At 43.1% G+C, this 27,323-nt stretch overlaps 1 protein-coding gene across 1 annotated transcript in view; it reads left to right on the top strand.

Annotated features, from left to right (window-relative positions):
• Positions 1–24,862, top strand: part of sh3bp5lb (SH3-binding domain protein 5-like, b) — a 46,880-nt gene extending 22,018 nt beyond the window's left edge. The window contains exons 4-6 of the mRNA XM_046417864.1: positions 17,278–17,439; positions 21,634–21,807; positions 22,693–24,862. Coding sequence (XP_046273820.1) covers positions 17,278–17,439; positions 21,634–21,807; positions 22,693–23,298 — 942 coding nt within the window. The 3' untranslated portion in view covers positions 23,299–24,862. The remainder of the gene's footprint in view (positions 1–17,277; positions 17,440–21,633; positions 21,808–22,692) is intronic.
• Positions 24,863–27,323: the final 2,461 nt, after the last annotated feature.

Below are 27,323 nucleotides of genomic sequence, written 5' to 3'. Positions count from 1 at the left end.
TGGCAATCTGGTTATGCTTTCCCAGGTATCCCCAGCACCAGGAAACAAGGAATTTGAAGGCCAGGTAGTGAGCACACCTGTAATGACAAAAATAAGAAAATGGAAAATTTTATATTTATTTATTCTTTCTTTAATAAATATTAGTAACTAATGTCTTTGTGGAAGAAACACCCTGAAACTGAAATTATATGATCTACATGCACAGCATACAGCATGGGTCAAAGTTGAGCCTCCAGCACCTGGTGGATGAAACATATGGCTTCTGCGATCTGCGCAGTGTGAAGCAAGGGACTGCTGTGCTCTAATTTTTACAGAGACATGGCTAAATGACAACATCCTGGACTCCGCTATCCAGCTAACAGGGCTAACATGCTACAGAGTCAACCGAGTCTTTGGAGAGGGAGACAAGACTTGAGGTGGGGGTGTGTGTGCCTACATCAGCGACACTTGGTGTCGGAATGTTCCGGTTGTGCACAAACACTGTTCTCTGCTGGCGAAGTTCATGATTATCAGGTGCTGGTCTTTCTATCTGCAGAGGGCGTTCACGGCTATCCTGTTAGTAGTTGTGTACATACCCCCCACTGCAAACTCCAGTGACAGAGAGAAAGCACTCATATTTGCACTGTGAACTGCATCAAGCTATCAACGAACAACACACAGCACACCCAGATGGTTTCCTCACCGCTGCCAGGGACTTAAACCATGCAGATCTTAAGGTCATATTACCAAAACTACACCTACAAGTTAACTTTCCAACGAGGGGAAACATTACACTGGACCTTGTCTATACAGCACAAAGGACACCAATTCTGCTGCCCTCCATCCAGCCCTCACCCACTTGCATGGACAAAACACACATGTGCGAATGCCCCCACCAACTCATCCAGAAACTCTGTCACTTGGGGCTGAGAACCTCTCTCTGTAACTGGGTGCTGGACTTCCTTACAGAGAAGTCACAAAATGTGTGGGTTGGCAGCACACCTCGAAGACCATTACTCTGAACACAGGCGCGCCACGGGGATGTGTTCTGAGTCCACTGCTCTTCACACTGCTGGCCCACGACTGTACACCTGCCTACAGCGCCAGCCAGATCATAAAGTTCACGGATGATACAACAGTGGTATGCCTCATTACACACAATGATGAGGCCAACTACAGAAGTGAGGTCAGCTAACTGGTCCAGTGGTGTAAGGACAACAGTCTCTTCCTCAGTGTGGGGAAGACCAAGGAGATTGTTGTGGATTTCAGGAGAAGTCCCCCACAACATCCCCCCTCTGACCATCGATGATGCTGCAGTGAAGAGGGTGAGCAACACCACGTTCCTGGAGATGCATATCTCTGAGGACCTCTCCTGGAACGACAACACCACATCACTGGCCAAGAAAGCCCAAAAACGCCTCTACTTTCTATGCAAGCTGAAGAAAGAAAGAGTTCCACCTCCCATCATGCACTCTTCCTACAGAGGCACCATTGAAAGTGTCATCACTGGTTGCATCGCTGTGTGGCACGGAATTACTCTGCAACGCCTAGCGAATATAGCCAGCAGGATCATAGGTGCCTCTCTGCCCTCCATCTCGGACTTATTTAACACACACATCACTCACAGAGCCATCAGCGTTGCGAAGGACACTTCCCACCCCTCACACTCACATCTCAGCCTCCTGCCTTCAGGCAGAAGGTACCAGAGCTTCAAGGCCCGGCACCAAAAGACTGGGAAACAGCTTCATGCATCAGGTTGTAAGAATGCTGAACTCAATACATTTCCTTTCCCCTCTGCCCCCTGGAACTCCACATACACACACACACACACTCCCCCCTTCCCTACCCCCCGTCCCTCTCATCTTCATGCACACATACACTACACCCCCTCGCCCCTTCTAAACTCCACACACACACTGCTTACCCCTCGTTCTCTGCCCCCCGCCCCTGCTCTACAATTTCAGCCACCTGCATATAAATGCACTGAACAGCACCTCAGCTGCCGCAGCTCTGCACTCTTTGCATGTGACTCACATGTACACAACTTCTTATACAAACTCCTTGCACATAAACTCCGCTATGTTTGCACTCACATGTTCACAACTGCACTGTGACACATGGTGCTACCACCACATCTCGTGCTGCTGTTCATTTGTTTATTTGCACTGTCTGTCTAATTTTCTATATTTACTGTCTGTCTAAGTTATTGTGCCTTTTGTTGTCTAAGTTATTGTACCCTTAGTTGTTTTATGCTTACCTTTTTCTTAAAAAAAAAAAAAAGCTTTGCACTACTTATTTGTTACTTGTTAGAGAATTGAGAAACGGCATTTCGACTTTTCTGTATGTCCTGCACATACTGTGAAGTCGACAATAAAGAATCCTTGAATCCCTGAAATCCTTGAAACTGTCCTTAAGCTTGCTAGTTTTGGCCCAGAGACCCCGCAGTCTCCTCCCCAACGGCAGCAGGCTGAAGAGGCTCTGAGATGGGTGGGTGGGGTCACCTGCAAACCTGATGGTTTTGCAGATGAGACAATGTGCTGCAGTCTTGCGGCAGGACATGGCTGCAGCTGGTCAGGGTGCTCTTGATGGTGCCTCTGTATAAGATGTGCATGATGGGGCCAGGACTTCTGCTCCTCTCAGTTTGTGGAGGAAGTAAAGATGCTGTTAGGCTTTCTTGGCCAGTGATGCAGTGTTGTTGCTCCAGGACAGGTCTTTGAAGATGTGCACACCCAGGAACTTGCGGTGCTGCTCACCCTCTCCACTGCAGCACCGTCGATAGTTAGAGGAGCATGCTGGGAGTGCACTCTCCTGAAGTATACAACAGTCTTCTTTGTCCTCTCCACATCTTGTCCAAAGACAAGATTGTTGTCTTTGCACCGCATGGCCAGGCAGCTCACCTCACTCCTGTAGATTGTCTCATCACCATTGGTGATGATTGGTTGGAGCTGAATGTTGGTATACAGTCGTGGGTCAGCAAAGTGAAGCAGAGGGGGCTCAGCAAACATCCTTGAGGGACCCCTGTGTTCAGCGTGACGGTGCTGGAGGTATTGCTGCCAACCCGAACTGCCTGTGGTCTCCTCGTCAGGAAGTCCAGCAGCCAGTTGCACAGAGAGGTGTTGTAGAGCCCCAGCTTGTGCAATTTGTGAATGAGCTGCTGGGGGATGATCATATTGAATGCTGAGGTGAAGTCTGTGAACAGCATTCTAACATGCACATCTTTTGTCTCCAAGTGGGTGAGGGCTGAGTGGAGGGCAGTGTAGATGGCATCATCGGTTGGACCAATATGCAAACTGGAAAGGGTTTGGGGGGGTGGTAATTTGATGATGGTGGTTTTGTGGTACATGGGGACAACAGCATGGCTCAGTGAGATGTTGAAGATGTCTGTGAGTTCCTATGCACAGTCTCTCAGAACACGACCAGAAATGTGTGTTTGTCCTTCTGAGAGATCTCCTCACACTGTCAGCACCTGGTCGCCCAGAGGTGATGGGGTCTTCTGTTCCTGGGTGCTGTTGTCTGCCTCAAAGTGAGCGAAGAAGTCGTTTAGCTGATTTAGCAGAGAGGTGGAGTTGCGGAGAAAGCTTGTAGTCCGTGACTTTCTGATTCCCCTGCCACAGGTTAAATATGTACTAATACCTTGTGTTTTTTATGGTCTCTTGTCTAATCTGCCTACTGTGTGTTTCCCAATTTGTGAAATGTCTCACCTTTCCTTTGATTATATCCACTATTTTTCTTATTTCAATATTTCTGATTTTCTTCTGGATTTGTTGGTCATCTTGGTCTGTAATAGGTCTCAATTCCTGCAGCCTCCAGCATGGCTGCTCTTACACAAATATCTCTGGAGCAGCTCTCAGTGTCACATGCCTCCTACTCAATGTTAGATTTCCCTTTTGTAACATTATCTTTTTTTGTCCTTTCTTGTAATAACAAGATTGACTAAAATGTTCCCTTCAACATCAGTACTGAGTCACACTTGATCACAACTCCAACTTTACTATTTTCTTTGGCCTATTAGATATTTGCACAAAACACATGACTAGTCATAGCACAATTCAAATCACTCACACAGTGCTAGCTTATACACAGTCACTTCTGGACTCTGCCCTGCTGGTATCTCAGTGGTATCTCAGACTTTGACCAATTTACGGTATGTAGCAGGCCTCCTTCTGATACACAGAGGAGCGGTAACCGTAGCATGGTGGACCAACTGCCCGAATCACCTTCTTTCCACTCTGCTTTATTGTTATTTATCTCTTTACTTTATGCCTACCTGTGCTGTCCCTTCCTTAACTGTTATGCAGCATGAGAATGGGGTATCCATAGCACTTTCATCATCTTTCATCAACTCTTTAAAAATTGTAACACTGTCTTCTCTACTGCACAACACCTTGTTCCATATACATACAGCATATGACATATACAACACTTAACAGATAAGATGATCCTTTTTTAGTCCCATTACTGGGAAATTACAATGTTACAGCAGCAAACAGGATAAAGAGGGTTCAAAGCATGCAAGGATAACGGAAGGATGAGCATTCAAAAAGAATAAATACACAGGAAACAAGTACCTGCATCTGAACACAGTACAGAAAAGAAAAAGACTATTTACACTAGAGTCCCTCAAGTTATGATAAGTGCATGGATTGATTATTGTACCGATTTGTTTCAGGAAAGACTAAGTATGTATGTCCTGATCCTAGTAGTAGTGTTACATGAGTAAGGATTATTGCACAATTATTACTACTACTACACATGTATTATTGCATAGGTCTGGTGTGACCATTTGTCCCATTATTGCACACGATTTATTGTCCAGTTAACACATTCAACAGCTTAAATGTCCAGTCTATCAGCTGTGCTTGTTGTGGAGTCTGACAGCAGTGGGCAGGAAGGAGCGTCGGTACCTCTCCTTCACACAGTGCGGGTGTAGCAGTCTGTCACTGAAGGAGCTGCCCAGTGCTGTCAGAGTGCCCTGCATGAGGTGGGAGGGGGTCTCCTGTCACCCACCTCATCCACTGAGTCCAGGGAGCAGTCCAGGACTGAGGTGGCCCTCCTCACCAGTCTTTCCAGCCTCTTTTTGTCCCAGGCCTGCCTGCCCAGCAGACCACACCATAAAAGATGGCTGATGCCACCACTGAGTCATAAAAACTCCTGAGGAGTGGACCCTGTATTCCAAAGGCCCTCAGTCTCCTGAGCAGGTAGAGTCTGCTCTGGCCCTTTTTGTCCGTGTTGTCTGTCCAGTCCAGTTTATTGTTGAGGTGAACGCCCAGATACTTGTAGGAGATGATTTTCTCAACATCTGTTCCCTGGATGTTCACCAGTGCGGGTGGGGTGTGCTGGCACATCAATTTGGCAGCAAAGGTCTCCTTCGGATGGGGGGTCTTTGGCACTGGTACCAGGCATGATGTCTTCCACAGCTGGGACTCTGGCCAGCGACAGGCTCAGGTTGAATGTGTGCTGGAAGATTCCACACAGCTGGTCAGCGCAGGATCTCAAGAGCCTGGGACTGATGCCATCTGGACCTGCTGCCTTCCTCACCTTCAGCTTCCTCAGCTGATTCCTCACCTGTGTGGCTGTGACAGACAGACTCAAGCAGAGAGGAGGAGTGGTGGGGACTGAAGAGGGGGAGCCCATGTCTGGAGATGGCGTGTGAAGTGGCTGAGGGCTGAATGCTGGGGTGGGGCAGTTCACAGCAGGAGAAGTGGGGGGTAGCAGCAGGGAGAGTGGGGGGAGGTGCAGACACCACATCGAACCTGTTGAAAAACTGGTTCAATTCGTTTGCCCACACCTGGTCACCCTCCAGTCAGAGTCTTGGGTTCCTTGTGGCCTGAGATGGTCTTCAGGCCCTGCCAGACTCCACTGATGTTCTTATTCTGCAGCTGGTCCTCCATCTTCTTCCTGTAACACCTTTTTTCCTCTCTGATCCTCCTCCTAAGCTGGCACTGCACAGTCTTCAACTCTTCTCTATTCCCTGACATAAAGGCTCTCTTCAATTCAATTTCAATTCAGTTTATTTATATAGCGCCAATTCACAACAAAAGTTATATCATGACACTTTCCAATTAGAGCAGGTCTAGACCAAACTCTTTAATTAAATTGTAAAATAGAGAGAGCCCAACATTCCCCCTTGAGCAAGCACTTGGTGACAGTGGCGAGGAAAAACTGCCTTTTAGAAGGCAGAAACCTCGGAGCAGACCCCGGCTCAAGATGGGCGGCCATCTGCCTTGACCGGTTGGGTTGAGAGAGAGAGAGAGAGAGAGAGAGAGAGAGAGCAGGAGAGCGACAGAGAGAGCAAGGGAGAGAGGCAGAGGGGGTGGGGTGTGAGAGAAGGAGCACACAAGCAGAGATGCATAGCAGCAGTAATAATACCAGAAGTATCGAAATGTAGATAATGATAATGACAATGAAGTATACAGAAGGTATTATGGTGATTTTGATAACAATGGTAGTGACAATAATGGTAGTAGCTGTACTGAGTCTTAACAGATTTAAATCAGATTGTGACTAAACAGTAGTAATTGCAGTAGGTTTTGAGCAGGACGACAGCAGGACCGCAGCAGGAGGTCCAGTCATGATCGCTAGGAATCTGCGGGACAAGAAAGCACAGGGACTCCAGGGAAGAAGTTGAGTTAGTAATATGCATTAATGGGACATGAATGTGTGCAGAAGGAGAGGGAGAGGAAGAAAGAGCTCTGTGCGTCATGGGAGGGCCCCCGGCAGTCTAAGCCTATAGCAGCATAACTAGGGGCCGGCCTAGGCCAGCCCTAACTATAAGCTTTATCAAAGAGGAAAGTTTTTAGTCTACTCTTAAATATAGAGAGGGTGTCCGCCTCCCGGACCGAAACCGGAAGATGGTTCCATAGCAGAGGAGCTTGATAACTAAAGGCTCTGGTTCCCAGTCTACTTTTGAGGACTCTAGGAACCACAAGTAGCCCTGCATTTTGGGAACGCAAAGTTCTGGTGGGATAATAGGGTACTATTAACTCTTTAAGATAGGATGGTGCCTGACCGTTCAGGGCTCTTCTTCTCCTTCAGGAGAGCCTTGATGTCGGGGGTGATCCAGGGTTTGTTGTTGGAGAAGCACCGTATGGTCCTGGTGGGTACAGTGTTTTCCACGCAGAAGTTGATGTAGTCCGTAACCGTGTGAGTCAGGCTGTCGATGTCCTCCCCGTGGGCATCACTGAAGACTTCCCACACAGTGGGGCTAAAACAGACCTTTAAAACCTCTATAGTGGCCCTTTGTCACTATCCGCGCATGCTGGTGGTTTAAAGGGCTTGTACGCGTGCCAGTGTAGGTGCATGCAGGTGTAAATGCATAACACAGCCAACACAGCCAAACACTACTGATTTTGTTCCAGGTTTATTAGGCTACATTCAGCCGACTCAAAGTACTCACTTTCACCATAACACGTAATTCTGACCTGTGAAGTTACACACCATGGCACGGTCAAAAACCGTATGGATTCCCTAGCGTGCGCCACTACGCTGATTAACCCACCTCAATATATAGACTCAATCCATGGCCTAAATAGATGCTGCCACCTACTGGCAAAAATGCGTACAACACTTATGAACACAGAAAATGGCCAATTTGGCTCCTACAACCTCTTCAGCTTCATCAGACCATTTTTCACCTTGCGGGTCACAGCTGGCTGCCTGTGCACCAGAGGTTTGTACACAGGCTGGAGGAGCACCAGGCTGTGGTCAGCTCTGCCCAGCGGGGGGAGGGGGGAGTGATGTGTGTGGCTCCTTGGTGTTGGCATAGAAAATGTCCAGGTCCAGTACAGTCTCTGGTGTGGCAGGTAACATACTGAGTGAATGAAGTTAGAGAGGATGAAGGAACGGCATGATTGAAATCTCCAGAGATGAGGAGCAGGGCGTTGGGGTGCTGTGTCTGCAGCCTGCTCACAGCTGAGAGCAGGAGGTCACAGGCCGCTTCACTGTTAGCAGACGGTGGGATATACACAGTTATCGCAATAACCTGCGTAAATTCCCTCGGGATGTAGTAGGGTTGCATGCTAACCGCTAACAGTTCAGTGTCCTTGCTGCAGAATTGTTCTTTGATAGTGATGTGCCCCAGGTTACACCATCTATCATTCACAAACATCACCAGCCCTCCTCCTTTCCTCTTACTGCTCTTTTTCGTCCTGTCAGCCCGTATAAGTTGGAAGCTGTCCAACTCGGCGACCGCGTCCGGATTCCCCGTCTTTAGCCACAACTCCGTAAACAGCATCAGGCTAGCCTCCCGGAAGTCCCTCTCATGCTGAGTTAGCGCTGCAAGCTCGTCCATCTTGTTGGGGAGAGATCTTACATTCCCCATTATGACGGAAGGGAGGACAGTATATCAGATACAGTATATCTCATTGAACTCTTTCATAAAAACTTTTAAAAACTTTGTTACCAGAATTTAGATTCTTTGGAGGGGAGGTTAGGTTACTTTAATCTGGGTAGAGGTGATGGTACATAGAGACGCATAGCAACAGCAGTAACAGCAGAGTATTGAAATTACAATCACAGTATTAACAATAATAATTATGATAGTAGTAGTAATAATAATAATGTAGAAATATAACAGGTGGTAATAACAGTCATCAGCATCAAGCAGGACCACAGCAGTAGGTCCAGACACGATCCATGGGAACCTGGGAGACGAGACAGTACAAAGACAGGAAAGAAGTCAAGTTGGTGACATGCATTAATGGGACATGAATATGTGTGGAAGCAGAATTAGAGGAAGAGAGAGAAGCTCAGTGCACCATGGGAAATCAGAATCAGAATCAGCTTTATTTGCCAAGTATGTGTGACCATACAAGGAATTTGACTCCTGTCCTGTCCTGTGCACCATACAAAATACAAAATAGCAATAATAATAATAATAAAAATGAAGACAATGAAGAATAAAGTATTTACAAGAAAAAGAAATATATCTATATATATATATACACACATGTAGTGCAAACAGTGGAAAGATGTAAAGCAAACAGTGTGATGGTTCACACAATGGCAGGTGGTTTACGAGGAGATCAGGGAGACATCCTGGGGGAAGAAAGTGTTTTTGTGTCTGGTGGTCTTGGCATACAGAGCTCTGTAACGCCTACCAGAGGGAAGCAGATCAAACAGTTTGTGTGCAGGTTGTGAGGGGTCTGCAGTGATGCTTCCTGCCCGTTTTTTGACCCTGGACTGGTATAAGTCCTGAATGGAGGGCAGGTCGGCCCCGATGATTTTTTCTGCAGACCTGATTATCCGTTGCAGTCTGTTTCTGTCCTGTTTGGTGGCTGATCCAAATCAGACAGTGATGGAAGTGCAGAGAGCAGACTGGACGATGGAGGTGTAAAAGATGGTCAGCAGCTCCTGAGGCAGGTTGAACTTCTTCAGCTGTTGCAGAAAATACAACCTCTGCTGGGCCTTTTTCCTGATGAGGTCTACGTGGGATTTCCACTTGAGATCCCGGGCGACTGTGGTTCCCAGGAACTTAAAGGAGTCCACAGTAGACACTATGTTATTGAGAATGGTAAGGGGAGGTAAGGTGGGTGGGTTCTTCCTAAAGTCCACTGTCATCTCCACAGTCTTGAGCGGGTTAAGCTCCAGGTTGTTCCGACCACACCAGACGACCAGCTGGTCTACTTCACGTCTGTAGGCAGCCTCATCATCGTCCTTGATGAGGCCAACTACTGTTGTGTCGTCCGCGAACTTAAGTAGTTTAACGGATGGGTCCTCTGAGGAGCAGTCGTTTGTGTATAGGGAGAAGAGCAGTGGGGAAAGAACACACCCCTGGGGGGCGCCGGTACTGATGGTTCTGGTGCTGGAGGTGATGCTCCCCAGCCTCACCTGCTGCCTCCTGTCAGTGAGGAAGTTGTAGATCCACTGAGAGGTGGAGGTCGGCACTGTGAGCTGTGAGAGCTTCTGGCGGAGGATTTCTGGGATGATGGTGTTGAATGCAGAGCTGAAGTCCACAAACAGGATCCTGGCATATGTCCCTGGGGTGTCAAGGTGATGGAGGATGAAGTGCAGTCCCATGTTGACTGCGTCATCCACCGATCGGTTTGCCCGGTAGGCAAACTGCAGGGGGTCAAGCCGGGGGCCTGTGACGAACTTCAGGTGGTTCAGCACCAGCCTCTCAAAGGATTTCATGACCACAGACGTCAGGGCGACAGGTCTGCAGTCATTCAACCCCGTGATGGTGGATTTTTTGGGGACTGGGATGATGGTGGAACGTTTGAAGCAGGAGGGTACTTCACACAGCTCCAGAGATCTGTTGAAGATCTGGGTGAAGATGGGTGCCAGCTGGTCAGCGCAGATTCTCAGGCAGGAGGGGGACACTCCATCAGGTCCTGGAGCCTTCCTGGTCTTCTGCCTCTGGAAGAGCCGATGCACCTCCTCCACGTTGACCTTCAGTGCTGGTAGGAGGTCTGAGTTGAGGGGGGAGGGGGAGGTGTCAGGTATGGCACAGAGGTTGAGTGTTGTGGATGGGGTGGGAGAAGGGTGTGAAAAACGGCAGTAGAAGCTGTTCAGCTCCTCTGCCAGTACCTTGTTACCCACAGGGTGGGGGGATGGGCTCCTGTAGTTGGTGATGTCTCTCAGGCCCTTCCACACTGAAGTAGGGTCGTTGGCTGAAAACTTGTTTTTCAGCTTCTCAGAGTAGCACCTCTTTGCAACTCTGATCTCCCTCGTCAGTGTGTTCCTGGCCTGTTTGTACAGGGCCCTGTTCCCACTTCTGTGGGCCTCCTCTTTAGCCTGGCGCAGCTTCCTGAGTTTATTGGTGAACCATGGTTTATTGTTGTTGTATGTATAGAAGGTTTTGGTCTGCACACATGAGTCCTCACAAAAACTGATGTAGGATGTCACAGTGTCAGTCAGTTCATCCAGGTCCAGTCAGTGCAGTCAAAGCAGGCCTGTAACTGCAGCTTTGACTCAGCTGTCCATCTCTTCATTGTCCTCACCACAGGCTTTGCTGATTTTAACTTCTGCCTGTAGGTTGGGATGAGATGGACCATGCAGTGGTCAGAGAGTCCCAAGGCAGCACGGGAAACAGAGTGATAGGAGTCCTTTAAAACAGTATAACAGTGGTCCAGCGTATTAGCATCCCTGGTGGGACACTTTATCTATTGTCTGTATTTTGGGAGTTCTTGGCTGAGGTTTGCTCTGTTAAAATCCCCAAGAATGATGAGCAGGGAGTCTGGATGTTTTGCCTCCATGTCTGATACCTGGTCAGCTAGGTGTTGTAACGCCTCCGTTACACATGCCTGAGGTGGAATGTAAACACTGACCAGGATGAACGAGGAGAACTCCCGCGGTGAATAAAATGGTTTACAGTTTATGAATAATGACTCAAAATGAGGACTGCATGATTTCCTTAACACTGTGACATTTTTATACCTACCTTTGTTGACAAAAAAGCACGTTCCACCTCCCCTCGTCTTTCCAGAGAGCTCCGAGTTGCGGTCCGCATGGAAAAGCCGGAAGCCGGGCAGCTGGAGAGAAGCGTCCGGGATGTGTTCGCTGAGCCAGGTTTCAGTGAAACACAGGGCGGCGGAGTTCCTAAAGTCAGAGTTTTTGGAGATTAGAAGCAGCAGTTCGTCCATTTTGTTTGCCAGGGAGCGAACATTTGCCAGGTGAATAGACGGGAGCGCTGTGGGTAACCCTCGCTGCCTCAGCCTAACGAGCGCTCCTGCGCGCTTCCCCCGACGGCGTCTCCATCTCCGCGTAATTCCATAGAGAGCCGCTGCGCCTCTGACCAAAAGCCCCGGAAAATTTCCAGAATTGTGGAAAAGTGGTGGAAAATTGGGTAGAGATGTATCTCTTATGCTCAAGAGTTCTTCTCTGGTGTATTGAAATGAGAAAACTACTGGAAAACTAACAAAAAGTACAAAAATATCATCCACAGGGTGGAGAGAAACTCCGAGGCGACCGTCCGCGGCGCCATCATAGTGGACGGCGCCAGCAGTCTAAACCTATAGCAACATAACTAGAGGCCAGCCTAGGCCAACCCTAACTATAAGCTTTATCAAAAAGGAAGGTTTTAAGTCTGCTCTTAAATATAGAGAGGGTGTCTGCCTCTGGGACCAAAACTGGAAGATGGTTCCATAGGAGGGGCGCTTGATAACTAATGACTCTGGTCCCTGTTCTACTTTTGGTGACTGTAGGAACCACAAATAACCCTGCATCCTAAAAGTGTAGAATTCCATGGGAACCTCCATGAAAAGAAACCAAGAAGACTTTAGACTTCCTATAAATCTGCGGTGGTAATCTGAGGTAGATCCATGGAGATTTAAAAATGCAACACTGAAGGAGTTTTCCTTTTTTTCATCAATTCATCAGACAGCTAATAGATTACACAGGTCATCTCAACAAAAGCAGGTCAAAATGTTTTTACAGAATTGACCAAGTGTATCCATGAGGTTGACCAGCAATATGGGCCTTCCCATCCACAGGCCTCCACAAAAACAGATTACATTGCACACTTGTGTGTAACAATGCTGGCTCAATATCTGAGGCTGAGTCTGGACAGGCAATCAAACTTATGAAAAACAGAAAAAGCACCAGACCCAAATGGTTCAAGATTCAAGATTCAAGAGTCTTTATTGTCATTATGCAAGCATAACGAAATTTTGTGCAGATTCTCAGCTTCAAAACACACTTATAAATAGGAAAAATAAAAAAATTGCACACCTTAGAAAAAAAAAATATATATAAAAATATAAAATACAAAGTACAAAATGCAGAATACAGAGTGAGGTAGATAAAACAAAGTGCACTAGTGCCAGACTATGTGTATGAGTGTTTCACTGTAGGGGGGTTATTGCTTTAACAGCTCTGGGGAAGAAGCTGTCCCTGAGTCTGTTGGTGCTGGTTTTAATGTTCCTGTACCGCTTTCCTGATGGAAGCGGTACAAACAGTTTGTTGCCCGGGTGGGTGGGGTCTGTGGCAATGCGTCTTGCCTTCTTCATGGTTTCATGGAAATGGAGTTTCATAAGACCTTTGCTGCCAAATTGATGCACTTACTGTGCTCAGTTTACAGTGAATCACTAAAACAAAATAAACTTCCTACATCAATGACCCAAGGTTTAATTTCTGTACTGCCAACAAAGGAAAAGAATCCAACTATGTTCACTATGTGAATATTATCAATTAGTCTTCTTGCATGTGATTATAAAATACTAATAAGAATTCTATCCCATTAGCATTATTAGGGGTGGTCAGCTTCGTAAAGTTTCAATATATGTGGATGTGTTAGGAGTTTGGGGTGTTGTATTTTTTTTTCTGTCTCCTTCTTCTTTCATGGATGTGTGTGTTCCACAGCAGAGCGTAGTGGTCCTGTGATTTCTCCACTCACATTCTCCTCTGCACACGTGTCTCATCCTGGCCTATCAACTCAACCCTTCTCCTATGTATTGATGTATTGTATATGGTTCGTTTAGATTTAGTTTAGATTGTTCTGGAACAGTTGGTTTTCATGGACTCACCTGCCAGTAGACCACAAGACTTAAAACTTTGATTTACCTTTGTACATAGTGTAAATAGTTATTGACTGTGAAGTAAAGACTCACAGTTAACTGTGATTCTTGTTGTCAGTGTCTGCTTTTGGGGATGCTAATCTTAGTCAAGTCCTAACAGGCTGACCTTTTGTTGTTCTTATCTGACCCTGTGATCTCAATCCCAAAATGTGTGGACATCATTTCACAATTTGGTGTGGCTTCTGGTTATAAAATAAATTTAGCAAAGAGTGTATTACTCCCAATCAATAAGAAAACACTAATAATGCCCTTTAGCGAAAATACATTCAGGGTAACAACTGCCTCCCTGACATACCTGGGAGTCAAGGTAATACGCTGTTATAAAGAACAGTTCAAATGTAATTTCTGATCAATTATGGACCAGACTAGGAATTACCTCAGTCACTGGTCAACCCTCTCACTATCTCTGGCAGACTTTATTAACTCTGTGAAGATGGTCATTCTATCAAACTTTCTGTGCTTATTTCAGACAGTTCCGATAAGGGGTAAGGTAACCCTAACCCTAACCCTTTCGATTAAAACAAAATTCTTTAAAGAACTGGAGAAATACATTAGTACATTTATTTATGCACACATTCACCTTGGGGCAATGTAGAGCTAGCCAGTGAACCTAATGTGCATGTTTTTGGGACTGTGGGAGGAAACCAGAACACCCAGAGGAAAAGTCACAGGGAGAACATTCAAACTCCACACAGAAAGGCCCAGACCAGGATTCGAATCAGTCATGTTCACCAGTCTTATTAGCCTCTATCATGTGTGCTCCAATACCACTGGTTGTGAAGAATCATATGGACAACCCCACTGTGAGCTCCCTACGCATATGGACTCAATGCTGTAAACACTTTGGCCATACAAATGCTTTGGTGTCCATGCTTCTTAATTCAAACTATCTTTTTAAACCCTGTCTGATAGATGCAACTTTTCAGGTTTGGTCAGGGAAGGGAGTAAACTGTGTGAGAGACCTTTCATTGATGGACAGTTTGGTCTCTTTGAATATTTTATTTAAAGTCTTATTTCTTTAGGTAACGTCAAATTCGTAATTTTATTTACACGTTATTCTCAACATTTCTATCTAAGCAATTGACTAGCCCATTTTCATGAATGACTGACGCTTAAATCCATACAAACTGGGCTGTGTGTCTCAAATATATAGCACTATTCAGATGATGGACTGTTGTCATCTTCATCACCTGAGCTACCTGATTGGCTTCCTGTTGCGGTAAGCGTCTTACGTCATTTCCTGTTGTTGTTACTGGTGTTACGAGTAGCTCTGTCTGAGCTTTAATTTAACATCAAGTTGTTCTACTATTCGCTGTCGTGAGTAATTTCACACTGTTATTTTGAAAGTCTGTTTTAGTCATACACTTTTATCACTCACTTTGGTAATTTCACGCTAATCTAAAATCACGCTAATAACTGATTAGCATTTGTTAAATTCCACTAAGCTAGCTTAGCCTGTTCATTAGCAATGGCTTCTCTGTCTCCCTCCCGCTCTCCTGCTCTCTCCTGCTTGGTGTGTCACATGTTTAGCTATTCTGCTGCCTCCTTTAGTGAAAATGGTAAATGTAATAAATGTAGTTTACTTGTAGCACTGGAGGCGAGGCTTAGTGAATTAGAAGCGTGGCCCAAATTCAAAAACTATTCATTCTAATGCCTTATTCTTAGTCTCTCACACCCTACCTGGAAAACAGTATAACCAATTTTTATTGTTGTAGAGTACCGTGCTCCTGGCCCATACTCTGAATTTCTACTAGAATTTTCAGAGTTCCTATCGAGTCTCGTCCGTAAAAACTAGTAAAGTAATTATTGTGGGCGATTTCAACATCCGCGTGGATGACGCGGTGGTCGCGCAGCATTTATCTCTCTATTAGATTCAATTGGCTTCTGTCAGTGTGTACATAACCCCCACTCACTGCTTCAGTCACACTCTTGACCTTGTTCTGACATATGGCATTGTAGAACATTTAATAGTCTTTGAACAAAATCCCCTTCTATCTGACCATTGTTTAATAACTTTTTAATTTGTACTATTTGACTATTACACCAAGTAAAATCTCCTACACTAGATACCTGTCTGATAGTGCTGTGGCTAAATTTAAAGAAGCGGTTCTATTGTCATTTACTTCAGTATCATATCCCGATATTAGTGAACATTACAACAATCCCTCTCAAATTGACCATTTTATGGACAGTGCTGCAAGCTCATTAAGAATGACAATAGACTCTGTTGCCCTGTAAAAAAGAAAAGCATTAAGCAAAATAGACTTGCAAACTCAAGTTGCCAGTCAAGATGATGGTTCAGTTCGACACGACCATCACTGAGTCCATCCTCACCTCTTCCATCACCGTGTGGTACACTGGGGCACTGCCAAGGACAAGCACAGACTACAGCATGCTGTGCGTTCTGCTCTCCGAGACCTGTACATCTCCAGGACTCTGAGGCATGCAGGTCGGATCACAGCTGACCCTTCTCACCCTGGACATGAACCCTTTGAGAAACTCCCTTCAGGCAGGAGGTTACGGTCCATTCGGACCAAAACCTCATGCCCAAAGAACAGCTTCTTCCTTTCTACTGTTGGACTGTTGATCACCAGCTGATTAACATACTACACTGTCACCTGCCTGTCACGATCCACCTGCTGACCATATGCACTGTTTACTTCACTTACTTGCACTATTTCCACTCTGCACTACCTCACTCTTGTACTACCATGTGAGAACCATATTTTTTTTGCTTTATCTTATTTTATTTTGTTTTACTTTATTCGATTTTATCTTATTTCTTTTTATGCTATTATTATATGTTACTTGTTCTTACATTTTATGTACTATGCCCTAAGACAGATTCCTAGTAATGTGGAACCTCTTCACTTACATGGCAATAAAGACGATTCTGATTCTCATTCTGATTCTGATGTATCACTTTCACATTCACAACAGAATATTGAATAAAAAAAAAAGACATAAAGTTTCTTTTCCAGGTTTACAACTTAACCTACGTGTCTGAGTGTTAGAAAGTTCATATCTTTATATCTCCAATAATGTGACTTTTCTCACCCAAGATGCCAAATTGCACTATTCAATTAGTATACATTGTAGAAAATTTAACTAAATTCAACAAATTGGTAAAGTGCATCAAACTCCATTAAGATGAGTGCACCTGTTATCAGGTCCGCACAGTCAAGGCGACCAATGAGAGGATAATTTCCATAAATATTTAAAAGAAACTAAAACTCACCTCTAACCACTTCACTCTTGGTATCTCCCTCCCGGAACTAATAAAAGGTGTCTTGACCCTGAGGGATTTCTTTTTCCCGGACACCCTGAGAGGAAGAGTACAGGCAGAGGTAAGTTCATACTTCTCCTACACAACAATTAATCAGACTTTCACAGTTTGTTTACTGAGTCTTAGTCTATGCTTATCCACAAAACTCACCACTGCAATCACTCAAACAGTTCTATTTTCCTTTACCATTGTTTATAGGTGAAAATGAAGTGGAACCTTCTGACATCACCACTGTGGACCATGTACTCAAGCCACCCAAAGACACAATAAATCCAGTGACGCAAACAAGTTATTAATAAACATCTTTAAACTAAAATGTGTGTTGCGTTGATTAATGTGTACATACCTGCCAAACGTGCTTCATAGTTTGTATTTTAGAATGAAAAATGATAAACACAGACTAGTAATGGCAGTCAGTTGTTACATCACTCTTTTCATTGTTGCAGTAGATTATATGATTGATTAGAATATTTGTTTATTTTGTTTTCTTTTCCACAGGCACAACAGGAAACCCAGAAGGCAACTCTGAGATATGAGAGAGCCGTGTCCATGCACGCTGCTGCCAGAGAGATGGTATATGTGGCAGAGCAGGGCCTCTTGGCAGACAGCAACACCATGGACCCAACCTGGCAGGAGATGCTCAACCATGCCACTGCCAAGGTAAACAGACTTCTTCCCGACCCTGGAATTTTGGTATATTGTATATAGAATTATTGATTAAATATTGTAATTTTTAAAGCAAGTTTGACCTATTAATTGCAAAAGGTCCCATCTTTGAGCCAAGTTGACTTGTTAACAGACTAAAACCTTGACGTTAGATTTATGTAATTATATGTAATAAATACAAAACTATTTTTCAAGCTGTAAATCCAGTAGACTTTATGCCAAACCATTCACTTGTTCCCACATTCAATTTCAGTATTAAAAATTAGTTTCAGCCACCATTACCAGCCTTCATGAACATCACTGTCTGATAAATTAAAAAAAAAAAAAAAAAAAGAAGCAGCTGTTTTACTTATATAGATATATGCATTAATTTGGAAACATGTTATCTTCTGTCTGTGTTAAGTTTTCACATGCACTGAATTTGGACACTAGTGCAAAGCTCAAAACTTTCAGATGGCTGAACAAAAATAGGCAGATGGCAGGGTCAGGACAGGAACTAGCAGAGTAATCAGCAGATTAGTGAGGAACTGACTAGAAGACCACATCTCACTCCAGACGCACATAAACAGGCAGGGGAACACAAGAAAACACAAAGAGAACCGAAGGGGAACAACACAAAATCCCCCACTGTTAGGGGTGGTGGTGGTGGGTTGACTGTAAGGCTGGCTAGAGGAGACAGACTTGAGATGAGACACATGAAATGTTAAGTGGATCCTCATAGAAGGCAGTTTTAGTGTCACCACAGAGGGATGGATAACCATTTTCATAGGAAATCGTCTGATGACATGGAAAGACAGCTTACGTGACTCAAACTCTAATGGAACTTTTTTACCTTCTGACCCACCTGATAACCAGGTGCAGGAAAGGAGCAGCAGTCTCAGGAGGGCAGACCTTGTCTCCTTCCAAACCCTACAGCATCTGCAGAGGTTATTTTGTACTAAAGCGGACTGCCAACACAGTCTCCTGTGAGGGAAACGGAGGGGAAAGATAACCCAAATAAGTTTCAAAAGGATTTAGCACTGTCAGAGAATTTTACGTATACTTCCAGATATGAACTCCAGTAGACCAGGTTGGAGGCAATGACACACCACAGGATGACTTCCAGATCCTGATTAGACGTCACGTTACCTCCCAAAGCTGTACAGAAGTTCTTCGAAGGTCTGCCCTCTCATGAGCTGAAGGGAGCTTAGGCAGAGAAACAAAATGAACGGTTTTGGAAAACTGTTAATTGAAAAAACACTGTTACCTTGGAAGATGGCAGTCCCCATCTGGCTCAATATTTCTTGAACCAGGCTGAAAGGTCAGTAAAGTTAAATTTGCTGAGAAAAAAAATTGCTTAAGAGACCACCTGACTTGTCTAGAATTTAGCCTTTTGGCTCTTTGAACATAGGCTAAATTCTTAGAATCAGTCCTTACAGCGAAAGGATTCTCTTCCCCCTCCAAGTGGGTGGGGGTCAGATGTCAGGAGAAGAAAGCAGAGAAGTCCCAAGCATCCACCTCAAACTATTTGACAGGTCAAGCTGAATGATGTTTGGTGCCATGATGAATAGTTCTTTTAACTTGCCTCAACCTCAGGGGTCCAGGAAAAGGTGGTGAAAACTTCAGTTACCTGACTGAAACCACAAATAAAACAGCACTAAAAATTTGACAATCCCAGAAATATCTAACTGTTTCTGGTATTGGTTGACGCCAATTAGCCACAGCCTTGATCTTCTCAGGGTCTGTTCTCACCTGTCCTTTCTTGATCACAAAACCCAGGAAACTAACAGTGGATTCCTGCAATGACTCAAATGTAGAGCTCAACAACGGTTTGGTAACAGATTTAAAGGAAAGCTGCACTGAAGAGCAATTTCCTTATCCAAACAGTTATCATCCACCCATTAATCAATCAAGGCTTCAAGAGGTAGAGGTAACTGGGGAGAGGAAAGGGTGGTAGGAATCTAAAGATGTGGGGCGTTTCATGGAATTACATCACACACCACAGTAGAGGCACTCACCCACCACACAGCAGTGTTCATGCTCCTCTGGAGTTAGGCAACCTCTTTCAAGCTGCATAGGTTCAACAAGAGTGTGTAGGAGGATGGGGATGGATGAGGGATGGTTCGCACAGTTGGCAACACCAGACAGCTGGGGAAGAAAGGTCGGGGTCATGAAGCTCAGGCTGATAGAGCCTCTCTCTTTGCAAAGCTGGTCCAAAGAGTCATCGCTGGTGGCTAAGTCATCTTTAAGCTGTTTGCATAAGCCCTCTAGGAAACCCCCCTTCAGAGCTTCTTTATTCTCTTAGGGGTCAGCTGCATAGATCCAACACTCAATGGAGAAATTGCTTACACTTCTTCACCATTTCAAACTCAACAGATGGTTAAAGGCATATCTCAAGTGAGTGGAGTGATCAAAAACGGTTCTGAAAAAGACACATTACACATCAACACAATTAGTAAATCAAACCACAGAATATTCAAAAGATGAGGTTAAATCTGGTTCAGTGGTGCATACTGCAAATTCAAAGCACTACCCCTGAGGAGACCTAAAATTTAATTTACTTTGAACTGACAGTAGAAAAAGTTAAAGTCTTCTGTTTAAACACCATGGAGCATTGTAGAAGTAAGCCCTGGCTTGCTGTAGGTAGCAGGTGGTGGCAGCCAGAGATGAAGGACTAGAGAGAAGAGACAACTGACGAGTTAGTTCAGCATTTTGATTAAGGAAAGAAATGGAATTCCATGCGTGAAATGGACTGTACTTAAATGGTGCTTTTCTAGTTGTACTGAGCACTTAAGTGCGTTCACACTGCTGTCACATTCACCGATTCACACACTGATAGCAGAGGCTGTTATCCATCAGAAAGCCATGATTTATACATTCACACACTGATAGTGCAGCACAGCGTCGGAAGCATTTGGGGTTCAGTATCTTGCTCAAGGACACTTTGACATGCAGACCAGAGGAACCAGGTATCGAACCATTAACATTCCAATAAGTGGACAACCTGCTCTACCTCTTGAGCTGCCCCTAAAATAGATGGATTCTGACTGCAGTACATTATGGAAAATATATTCATGTATGCCGTTACCTACCCAAAATTATGTCATGTGTCATGTGAATTTTGCTCTTATCTAGAGCTGTTTACCAGTGAGGAGAGCTTAGAGTTTATTGCTAAATTTTTGGGGTTAAAAAGTACATTATCTTCACAGTTGGTCATGGATGTAACTTTATTTACTGTCTGGCATTTATAGTTTTGCTCACTTATGACTGGAGGGAAATGTACTTCATGAATGTTATTAGAAAATATAGAGCAAAGTGTGAAAGTTTAGACACTGGCTGGAGTTGTGTACAGGCCACTGTGCTGAGTTACTGGAAACCCCTGTGAAGCCATGTTCTCCTTCACCTCTGCAGCCTCCTAGAAGATCTGTATTCTTGCAGGAGCATCTGAACTTAATTTTTTTTTTTATTATTCAACACGTTCTTTGCACTAGCATATTCATTGCATTTCTTTGGCAAAACACTACAGACTACAGAGCAGCTTTTTTTCCCCTAAAGCTGTGAGATTTGTGAACTCATCCTCCACACTTTGTTTGAAAAGTTTATTTTTGTGATGTGATTATTTATTCATTAGTTTAAACAGTTGTTTTTAATGTGTAGTTTTGGAAACTATAGCCCATATTTCTTTTGTTTCATAAAGACAAATTAATCTTGAATCTTGAAGCAATAGGGACATGTTTGTTTTGAAAATGTTTTAAGAATGTATAATCAAAATTATACATGCTCTCCAGCTATCATCTCAGTTTTATTGTGATCTTGTTATGTAAATAAAACCTAATTTACATTGAACTATTAGAAAAAGTTTTTTTCATTTATTGAGCTGAATTGAAGACCATACTGTGGATGAGGATCTGAGGTATCTGGCCCAAGCAAAGGTTTTTCATCTTTCATGTGTATACATCACATGGAGTATACACTATATAGACAAAAGTACTGGAACACACCTCTTTATTATTGAAGTCAGGTGTAGTATGGGGCTGTTTTTCAAGGCTTGGCCTTGAACCATGTTACCCTTACAAGTCATATGATGAAAGGGTGGGTTGACAACCCATTTGACAAGCCACACTATGAGGTTTTGTCAGAAGGTTATCAGAACCTCCGTGGGATATAGGCTGAAGCTAATGTATGACTGAAATATCTTGTGCTGGTCAGGTTAACGAAGCAGAGGAGGAGCGCCTCCGCAGTGAGCGGGAGCACCAGCGAGTCACACAACTCTGCCAAGATGCCGAAGCTCAAGTCCAGACTCTCCAGAAAGCCCTGAAGAAAGTCATCCTCAAATCCAAACCTTACTTTGAACTCAAGGCTCAGTTCAATCATATTTTGGAGGTGTGTATGAGTGGTGATTTTTTTTAACAATATAACAAAAGCACACCATGTTTGCATGCTGCAAGTCATAACCTAATGACTTTACGTGTCTGACCAAGAATGAGTGGGGACACAGGTTCTGCTCTGACCCTCCATATTTTTTTGCTGCTGTACTTAAACTATGGCTAAACAAAATTAATGGACACAAACAGCAATTCATTTGTTAATAAGTAAACCATAGCAATTTATAAGGTGATGTCAATGCTGTGTTTACAGGTTGTTCCCAAAAATCATTTTGTCATGACTTTTTCACTGTCAAAAGGAATGACTAGTGAATTAAGTTGACATGTTAACAGGAGGATGATTTTCAAGTCTAATGACAATTATAAATGGACTGATCATAGAGTTTTGACTTGCATCTTTTTGTAAGTTGTGCTCACTTCTAAAACAAAAATATAATTAAAAGTAAAAATAATCCATCACATCCACCAGCAGCAACATATGTGGCTAGTCTACACTGTGTGGCTCTATCTGCAGTACAGTAGGTGATGTTATGAGTGTGACAACAGCATGTTGCTCTCCTTCTTCTTCTTCTTCCTCCCATGTATATTGGGAAATTACAAACCAGCTTGAAAGGTGCATATTGTCACCTGGTACAGTGTGTGGATTATTTGCTTGTCAATGGAGGCAATGTGGTTTTGTATTGTCAGCTGTGATGACTATGACAAGACTATGATTTCATCAGCTGACAATATAAATTTCCTATAATTTCCTACTAATAATTAATTGGTCCACTACATTTTGTGCATCCCTATTTAAAAAGTTATTCCACTGCATCTCAAGTGTCTTGATCAATTTGAATGTGTCACTATGAGTCCTGCTAACCTCTTGTTAACTGATTTTCAGGAACACAAGGCCAAAGTAGTACAACTGGAGGAGCAGGTGGCGAAAGTAAAAACATGTTATTCTGTGGCCCTGCGTAACCTGGAACAGATCAGTGAGCAGATCCATGCACAGAGGGGGCAAATCAAGGTCAGCAGGGGGCACCCTGCAGTCTGTGGGGGTCGGAGCTCCCCTGTGGGTGCTGAAGCTGAAGTCAGAGTTGCCCTTGGAATTCACGTCGACAGCTTTGTGGCAGTTAGTGGGATAGAGAGCGACTGGACAGATGGTGAGAAAACCAGGCTGTGGATAGAGAGGCACAGAGAGAGTGGCTGGGGCCAGTTGGAGCAGTTGGAGTTGGAGCACTCTGGCTCAGACTATATGTCAGTCATCAGCATTCAGACCATCATCTCTGACCTGGAAAAGTGTGACTCAGTGGAGCACCTGAGTGATGCTGGGAGCATGCTAGGTAAGGGGTGGGACTGTGATGATAGGAAGCCTGCTGAGGGGCCACTAAGCAGGGTGGTGACCAAGGAGCCCCAGCAGAAGAGGGTCCACCTGAACAATGGATCGGTTAGTAAAGAAAACCAGGAGAGCTTCCTCAAGCAGCACCACAGAAGTGTTAGCTTATGATCATCAGCAGAAGGCAGTTAATGAGTGAGGATGCTCAGGAGCATATGATTAGAGACGGTAGAGGAAAATAGAGATAAAGTACCCTGACTGGAAGGTGGTAGATGAGCTGGCTAGAAATATGAAATGGATAGGCTGATGGTGCAGTTAGGGATAGCAGGGAGAGTGAGCAGGTACACTAATGCACACTAATGAATCTCTTTGTGACACTAATAAACAGAAAGCAGTCTTGCAGAGAGCAAAGACCTCCCCTCACACTTCTACTTTGGAGTGTGTGATCCACATTCACTGCAAACATTAAAAACAATGCTGTTGTTTGATGGCTGCACCCATCCCTGTATACTGTTTAAAAATGTCATTCTCTGTGTTTACATGGTATCAACTTGTATCTTTGTTTCAGGGATGGACAAACATGTTCCTTGTTTAGATTGTAATTACAGATTATTACAATTGTTTTTCTTTTCTTTATAGTGAGTCAAAGCACATATCAGTAGCCACAAACATTTGTACTGCCCAAGAAAATAATTGAAAATGAGATCAAGTAAACATGTAAGAAATAGTAAAAGCATTTTACAGCAACATCTTGATAAACCTTACAAATGGAAGATTTTGAAAGCTACAGGCCCTATCATCTACAATAATAATAACACTGCACTACTTTTTGAAACTATTCTTAGAGTATCTAGCTTTCGTGTTGTGAAATCTTTTTGAGTGAAACAGGATAGGCAGTGAACATGTCAGAAAGAGAGAGACTAAGCCCATCATATGCTGCATTTAATTGCTAAAGCAGTAGACTATAAAATACCCTGTACATAATCTGAAACTAGGATAAATACCACCTTCCTCAAAGTGAATACATTTTTTTTTTTACATTTTATCCAGCTGGCTCAAAACTGCAATATTTTGAGAAAGTAAAACAAGTGTCAAGTGCTTGTCTTGTTTCAAACTACCTAGCTAAGATTGGCTTGATGTCATGATGTTATTCAATGAAATTGCCTAATTCAAGCCTACGTAAGCACATGATAAATTTTGTTTTATAGGAAAGAAAACATGTTTCAAATAATAAAAAGATATGGATTTTTTTGTGTTGGCATACAGTATATTGTTTAACAGGTGCACAATATGAACAAAAATGTGATCTAAAAGAGTTAAAAGTGCGTTATTAATTTAATATTGACTTTAAAAAGTTTACGTAACTCAGGATAAAACTAATAATCTCTCCAAGAGTCAAACTCATTATCCTTTCACAATAAATCTTCTGTAGTTTCATGATGATGTGGTACAGCTCAGTGATCTGAATGTGGTAGTATGTGCAAAGCTGCTAGTAATGAGACTGATAAAAAAGGGCTTAAAATAATAAACTAATGAGCTGTATAGGTTGTCCTTCCACCAGTCATTTCAGATACTGAAGTTTATATGTCATTGTCATTTCAACACTGAGATACATCAAACTGTTTCCCTTCTGTAGTTGACAGTAACCTGAGAAGACATACTAACTTAGACTACGGACGTTTGCCTGCTGTGCCTTCATATAGGCATTTCCTTTTTGAAAAATATATAAATATATAAAAATATAATATACTATATATATATATATATATATATATATATATATAAATATATATAAATTAAAAAAATTCCACTATCTTAAGCTTGGAAGTACATTCTTTACACTGGGAACATATATCTGTGACCATAACTGACTGCCTTGTACAGCAAATAGAACATGCTCAGGTGTGATCACATTATCTAAATAGAGCTAGACCTGTCAGGCCAATATATCAGTTCATATTAAAATATTACAGATGTATCAAACTAAATTAATTAAAGGGATCCTTCTCAAAAATGTTTAGATTATATGTTCTGTTTGGTTAGCCAAAAGTGATCAGTGTTTCCCCTAGGATGACTGTTTTGGGGCTGTGAATGGACAGAACATTTCGACTCAAACAAACATTTAAAGTATTCACATATTGTGATTCCTTTCATATTGCAAAAGTAGCGCATAACACTTGCCAAATACAAATAAAAATCTATGTTGGTGCATAAAATGAATGGTGTCAGGCTACATTGGTGGGTTGCTGAAATAAGCCTACTTCACTATAAACTCTCCGCATTCCTGGCTGTGACAGCAAAACAAGCAACTAAAGTAACTACTCTTAATAACATACACCTTTCTGTCAGTGTGGTAATGTGCTGGTACCTCTTTCTTATACTGGAAGAGACTCACGTCCCATAACAAATTCACTAAACTATGTTACATACCTAGTTTACCTGCAAGGCCACCTTTTTTTAAATGGGGAGGCTAAACTGGTAATCCATAGGTGCAGTTGGGCTGTAGGTGGACTAACCTAATAGGTTAATATGAAAAATACTGTCTTACAAGTAAAAGTCATGCATTGTCATCACGTAGAAACATTTTCCCACCAGCAAATATTATCTGAGGGCTGTATCATGATGGGAGTGCATTTTCAAGAAAACATTACAGTCATACATGTATAGGAAAAACACTGACAATATTTTTTTCTTTCACTGGGTCTCATTGTGGGACATTGCTACAATCAAAAGCTTTAAGAGGCAGAGGAAATATAATGTAAAGTTATTTGAAAGAACTTAAGTCAAACTGGCATTTATCAGCAGAGATGCAGAAATATATGATGTTTTGTCTTCAGGTTAGGTACATGAAACACATGACATTTGTGTTTGTAACATTCTGTCATTTTTGTTGTCTCCTGTTGTATTGTGTTACTTACCTTTTGTGTCTTTGCAGTTCCTGTCCTCATGTGTTTTCAGGTTCGTTGCTCTTGCTCAGCTGCTGTCTCTGCCCACTCACCTGCCCCTGCTTTTCCTCACCAGTCTAACCCTTACATATACAGCACTTTATTTCTTAGTTCTCTGCCAGATTGTCTTTGGATCTTCTTGTGTGGTGTGTGCATAGCTTCCCAGCCTTCCTTCTCATGTCTGTGCTCCTGATCTGTATGTTTGATTGTGATTGGTTTATTTTTGTTTTTTTGGAGAGGAGTGGGGAATTTCTACTTGCTTCCTACCCGTACTTTTGCTGTTGTCAGACTGCCTATCTGTGTTTTACTTTAGATTGCTTCAGTAAAGGCTATGCTCAAACTCTACCCTGCCTCGTGCTTTTTTCTCTCTGAATCTGAGTCTCACTTACAGGTGAATGGCACATCATCTTCTGCTGAGCATCCATAAGTTGGCATCCATAAGTATTGCATTACCGCCATCTGCTGGCTATTTGACCAATCTACATATATTGTGGCATTTCAACAGCATGTGTTGCAGAATTCCCCATTTCCCACCAAAAGCAGTTATACCACTCCCAGCCCACAATCCCACATCAGCATCGTTAATTGGGGGACAAAGAACAGAGGGAGTAGACCTACCAATGGCGGGTTACAAAGCTGCTTCAGATGGAGAAAAGCCAAAACAGAGAAAATTACAAAAAAATCACAAATGACCGATATAACATTAGTTACTGTCAAAGGCATAGGAGCAATCTCTGGAAAGCTGGAAATTTTAATCTCCAAATACATCTGTATAAGCAGTGTGTAACCCTGAATAATTATGTAAAATCATTTTGTAACCATAGTGACACATATGCATGTAGGCTGAAGCTATTTTTTTCTGATTAATATTAAAAGTGCTGTTTTAATATCCTCTTCAATGTACTTTTCAGTTCATTGAGTCCAATAAAAATGTGTGACAGAGATCCTACAGTACCTCTCCCAACTCTTAGTCGTTAATCATGACGTGGTTGATTTACAGTTTAATGATACTAATAAGGCTTATAATCAGTTATTTCTTTGCAAACTCTTTGTTACAGAAAAGAGTTTAAGTTAACATCTCACAATCATTAAAGTGCTGCATAACCTTCTGGATTTGCTGCAAGGTTTAACTATTGCTAACGTACATAAATAATCATTTTTGTAACAAGATAATCTTATTAAAATTAGCTGCTCTGCTATTATTGTACTGGATAGAGGAATTAAATGTGGATTGTCGAATATCTGGTCCCT

This window comes from Scatophagus argus, chromosome 17, assembly GCF_020382885.2.
Source record: "Scatophagus argus isolate fScaArg1 chromosome 17, fScaArg1.pri, whole genome shotgun sequence".
Classification (NCBI taxonomy): domain Eukaryota; kingdom Metazoa; phylum Chordata; class Actinopteri; family Scatophagidae; genus Scatophagus; species Scatophagus argus.
This window is presented reverse-complemented; position numbering and strand designations above follow the sequence as displayed.